This window comes from Drosophila nasuta, chromosome 2L (genome assembly GCF_023558535.2).
Source record: "Drosophila nasuta strain 15112-1781.00 chromosome 2L, ASM2355853v1, whole genome shotgun sequence".
In the NCBI taxonomy this organism is placed as follows: Eukaryota; Metazoa; Arthropoda; class Insecta; order Diptera; family Drosophilidae; genus Drosophila; species Drosophila nasuta.
In genome coordinates, this window is record NC_083455.1 from 13,884,210 (window position 1) to 13,888,642 (window position 4,433).

Genomic DNA, 4,433 nt, shown 5'->3' on the forward strand with positions numbered 1-4,433 from the left:
AAAAAGAACTACTTTCGATAATCACAGGCCTGGCGCCAAAGGAATTACTTTTGCCGGCTGCGCGTTTGTCGTTTTTTTACAGCTTTATTTATTTTTTAATTTTTTGCTACTCTCTTTCGGTTTAAAGTTTGGCGAATTATTTGTCGTTGCCTACTTTTATGCGCATACACAATTTTTTGTGTTTTTTATTTGCGGCAAGTTGCTCATTTTTATGCATTTTTTTTACGAGCATTTTATGCGTTTATTGTTTTGCGGTTTAACACGATGAGGTCAGCGAACAATTTCTCACCAACAAAAATAAAAATAATAATAAAACATCAACACAAAAATATCCAAATGCTGCTCACAATGCGCTTATTAATTTTGTTAAACGAATTGAGTTTCCCCTTCCCGACCCTTGTTGACTGACATTTCCCCAAAAACAATCCCCCTTTGCAACCCCATGCCTAAACAATTATTTGTGCTGTGCTCAACGAGGACATCAAAGCGCAGGATTTGAATCAAATGACATCATTCTGAGCTCAGTCGGGGAAATGCAATCGGAAAAAGGAAAACTGTGCAAACTGTGTGGTGGTGGGTCGGGTGGTTGATTCACAACCGGTTTGCCGTGAAAACCCTTTTTGCCAAAAGCTAAACTGTTGCAGTCGCTAATTTTCATAAGGAAAACTTTTCATTAAAGAGGGTTGCTTACCTTGACACAGAGGATGGGGATTATTAGCATGCAATTCTATCAAATCGGAGATCAAAAGTTAAGGGAAAGTTTTTAATACCACATTGTGCATTGCCGTTAATCCATAAGAAGAAAGATTAATGATGACTTTCAAAAGATTGCAGTAGAATTTATTAAAAATAATTTATGAGTATCAAACGTAAAGAGAAAGGTTAATTCTATATTAAGTTGTACCCTACATACTAATACAATAACAATTGGAATTTTCGAATTCAAAACATAGCGGGTTTTTAAACTTGCGCATCCAACTTCATGTGGTTCAAATTTTGCGTACGCAACCAACTTCAATTGAGTCAAATAATGCGTACGGAGCCAACATCAAGTGAGTCGCAACTTTGCGTGCCGTTAACCTAATAAACGCTGCGTAACGCTTGTTACGTTACGTGAGCATATTGCGCTACCTACTCATTTTGCGTAATGCTACTTGTACAAAATACTACAAAAACTTTAAATATTTCAAATATTAATGACACACAGCAGCGTTTGCCAATAACAGAACATATAAACTTGACAAAATCCATTGATGCTTTGCATTTTATATTGTTTTGTATAGACATTTGTCAAAAAATTCGTATAAACTGATTTGGTATTTTTTGTCTTGCTGCAAACGTTCACTCTGGTTTTCACAGCAACAGCAAAGTAGACGGACGACGTTGGTCTCGTCAACGAGATTTTCGATACAAAAACAAATAAGTAACAAACTAAAATCAAGCCACAAGATGATGAAAGCCGTCTCCTGTGCCCTTGTGCGCTCCAACGCACAAGCGCTGTCCACGAGCCTGCGTGCAAGCGGTGTCGCTGTCAATGCCGTTGGTAAGCACAAGTAATCTGACAACGACGACAGCAACAGTCGAGTTACATAATGTAGGCGCCTCAAGTGTATGAATTATGTATGGAGGATGCAAAGACGGATCAACTAAATGCAATTTTTTCAATGTTTTCAACTCTGCAATTGCTAAAGTTGCGAGTTTCCTTACGTAATTTCAACATAACCTCCACCCCCGAGACAAGTGAAAACAGCTGATTGGCAAGCGCACACACACGCACAAAACAACGCTACTGACACATTTAGTGAATGGGATACTAATGCATTTTCCTCTTTCAGCTACGCGCCAGGGTCACACCGATCTGCAGGTGCCCGACTTCTCTCCCTATCGTCGTGACTCGGTGCAGGATGCACGTCGTCGCAACCAGACAACAGAGGAGCGCAAGGCTTTCTCCTACTTGATGGTTGGTGCTGGCGCCGTTGGAGGTGCTTATGCCGCCAAAGGACTGGTTAACGCTTTCGTCAGCTCCATGAGCGCCACAGCCGATGTGTTGGCCATGGCCAAGATCGAAATTAAACTGGCTGACATCCCCGAGGGCAAGTCGGTGACGTTCAAATGGCGCGGCAAGCCATTGTTTATTCGTCATCGTACCCCAAGCGAAATTCAAACGGAACGCGGTGTGGCCACATCTGAATTGCGTGATCCTCAGACCGACGATGTGCGTATTTTTCGAATATACTTTACTAGCTTAAGATACTAAATTTGTGTGTTACGTTACAGCAACGCGTCATTAAGCCCGAATGGCTTGTGGTGATTGGCGTTTGCACGCATTTGGGCTGTGTGCCAATTGCGAATGCTGGCGATTGGGGCGGCTATTATTGCCCCTGCCACGGCTCCCATTACGATGCATCTGGACGCATTCGCAAGGGACCGGCGCCATTGAACTTGGAGGTGCCCACTCATGAGTTCCCCGATGAGGGCACCTTGGTTGTTGGTTAAGCGTTATGTTTACCCCTTTTAAGCATATAAAGCCCGCGAGTCAGCAAACAATATAGTGAATGGATTGATGTAAATTAATAATAAAACAACCAAACAAACATTAAAGCTGAAATCAAATTATTGTCTTACCTTTAAGCACAACGTCCCACACACACACACACATGCTAAACGCGGGCGCGAAAATTAATTTAATTTTTATAATAGCTACAACGTATTTTCGCATTTACTTAAACAATTTTTAAGCAACCGCACTTGCTCCTAATACATTGAAAAAAATACACGCGACGCGACGTTTTAAATACGAGCAAAACAAATTAAAATTTTATTTTCGCAAACGCGCAAAAAGTTCGGAATAACTGTAAAACAAATCGCGCAAAAACTGACTTATCGGCAGAGTTATCGGGCTTATTTTCGCAAACGCGCAAAAAATTCGGAATAACTGTAAAACAAATCGCGCAAAAAACTGATTTATCGACAGAGTTATCGGGCTCCTTATTAATCGTTGATCGACAATACGCTAAGCTTAGGCGAACAACTGTTTGAATGCACTTTACCGAACAGCTGATTTAAATTATCGTCAGTTTGAAATTGAACGAGTTGTTTTTGATTTAATGCAATTAATTTGTAAATTTGCCTTGTGGAAATATGTATTTGTATGTTTTGTACTTATTGGAGCAATATGGTAAGATTCATTTATTTTTGTATACTTTAAGGAATTCGCGGTGTAAGGCTGACAATTCATCTGCCATGTTTTTCATAAGTTTTAGCTCTTCACGCTGAATTGCCAATTTGGCCTCTTCAATGGCCAGTCTTCTATCTGATTCAGGTTCAAATTCGCTGGTAGCAGCAGTTACATTGTTGTATTCTTCTTCTTCTTCTGCTGATGCGAAAGTTAAATAACTGTTGACTGAAACAGGTCGTTCAGGGGATGTGAAAGTCAATTCACTTTTGACTGAAGCAGCTTCCTCAAAAGTCTCAGGTTCAAAGATTTCTGCCGTTGAAGTTTTCGCCTTTTTTGACGTTTCATTATCGCTTATTGGCCAAATTGCCGAGTCGTTGCAGTCGTCGGTGTCGCTATCTTCCAAAGGAGAAAAGTCTGTAACAAGTAAAGTATTGAAGTCTATTCGTAGTTTAATTCGCAAACACTAACCAAATTTTTCCGTAGACCATACGTTGTGGTATTTCGTTTCTTTTAATATATTGTGCACTTGATCAAAATATTCCCAAGAAGATTGCTCTCCCTTCAAGTGATGTTCCAGCATTTCTTTTCTGTAAAATAGAGAAATATAATTATAAACTCTATTTAATTACTAGGCATACTTACTTGTATTTCTTAACCATGTTATCCATTTTTGATTTAATTTCAGTTTTTCTTGCTTTATACATATGCATTTTCAATGCAATTTCCTTGTGCACTTGAGCTCTTTTTTTGCCCGCGCGCAAATTCGGAATGTTCTCCTCCCACAGTTCCAGAAACATTTTTGTGGGCTCTTGACTCCAATCGAAGCGACTGCCGACATGTTTTAGTTCTTTCTCATCTGAAATTCATAAATAAATGTAATAAATATTTAAATATTTTACAATTGGCTCCACTTTTGTTTACTTTTTCTCTTCTGCATCGTTGTGTAGTGACCGCATTGTGGTATGTTGAAGTGCGCCATTTAGGGTTGGCAAATATACCAAAAATACCAGCATAATAAGTATTGTATGGTTCAAATCTTGAACAGCTGTTCGATATTTTTAAAATATAAATTGTGAATATTTATATGATCAATGGACAACATTGTGAAAGAATGCCTTTTAAGAGCATGAAGAGAACACTTATAGAATATCCAATAGCTTAGTAGCATTGTAAGACATGTTTATTAATTCCTTAAAAAAGTACTGTACAGCCGATATATTCATGGCCATCTGGCAACGCTCTCAACTCAGCTGGC

At 39.1% G+C, this 4,433-nt stretch overlaps 2 protein-coding genes across 2 annotated transcripts; one reads left to right on the forward strand and one right to left on the reverse strand.

Annotated features, from left to right (window-relative positions):
• The first annotated feature begins 1,327 nt into the window (after nucleotides 1–1,327).
• LOC132797607 (cytochrome b-c1 complex subunit Rieske, mitochondrial) lies at nucleotides 1,328–2,601 on the forward strand. Its single transcript, XM_060809369.1, has 3 exons — nucleotides 1,328–1,543; nucleotides 1,836–2,215; nucleotides 2,278–2,601. Exons 1-3 carry the CDS (start codon nucleotides 1,450–1,452, stop codon nucleotides 2,494–2,496), a joined length of 693 nt encoding a protein of 230 aa, XP_060665352.1. The 5' UTR covers nucleotides 1,328–1,449; the 3' UTR covers nucleotides 2,497–2,601.
• A 516-nt stretch (nucleotides 2,602–3,117) lies between these two features.
• On the reverse strand, nucleotides 3,118–4,168 carry LOC132797598 (uncharacterized). Its single transcript, XM_060809360.1, has 4 exons — nucleotides 4,100–4,168; nucleotides 3,821–4,034; nucleotides 3,647–3,765; nucleotides 3,118–3,592 (listed from the first exon to the last, which is right to left on the reverse strand). The coding sequence occupies exons 1-4, from the start codon at nucleotides 4,155–4,157 to the stop codon at nucleotides 3,186–3,188; spliced, it is 798 nt and encodes a 265-aa protein (XP_060665343.1). The 5' UTR covers nucleotides 4,158–4,168; the 3' UTR covers nucleotides 3,118–3,185.
• Nucleotides 4,169–4,433: the final 265 nt, after the last annotated feature.

What these genes read in the sequence shown, in the direction of transcription:
- LOC132797607 (XM_060809369.1), top strand. Translation starts at nt 1,450, where the DNA reads ATGATGAAAGCCGTCTCCTGTGCCCTTGTGCGCTCCAACGCACAAGCG. An exon ending in TGTCGCTGTCAATGCCGTTG is followed by an intron (nt 1,544 to 1,835) that starts GTAAGCACAAGT and finishes TTCCTCTTTCAG; the next exon opens with CTACGCGCCAGGGTCACACC. An exon ending in GTGATCCTCAGACCGACGAT is followed by an intron (nt 2,216 to 2,277) that starts GTGCGTATTTTT and finishes GTTACGTTACAG; the next exon opens with CAACGCGTCATTAAGCCCGA.
- LOC132797598 (XM_060809360.1), bottom strand. Translation starts at nt 4,157, where the DNA reads ATGGCGCACTTCAACATACCACAATGCGGTCACTACACAACGATGCAG. An exon ending in AACATGGTTAAGAAATACAA is followed by an intron (nt 3,766 to 3,820) that starts GTAAGTATGCCT and finishes TCTATTTTACAG; the next exon opens with AAAAGAAATGCTGGAACATC. An exon ending in ATGGTCTACGGAAAAATTTG is followed by an intron (nt 3,593 to 3,646) that starts GTTAGTGTTTGC and finishes TACTTGTTACAG; the next exon opens with ACTTTTCTCCTTTGGAAGAT.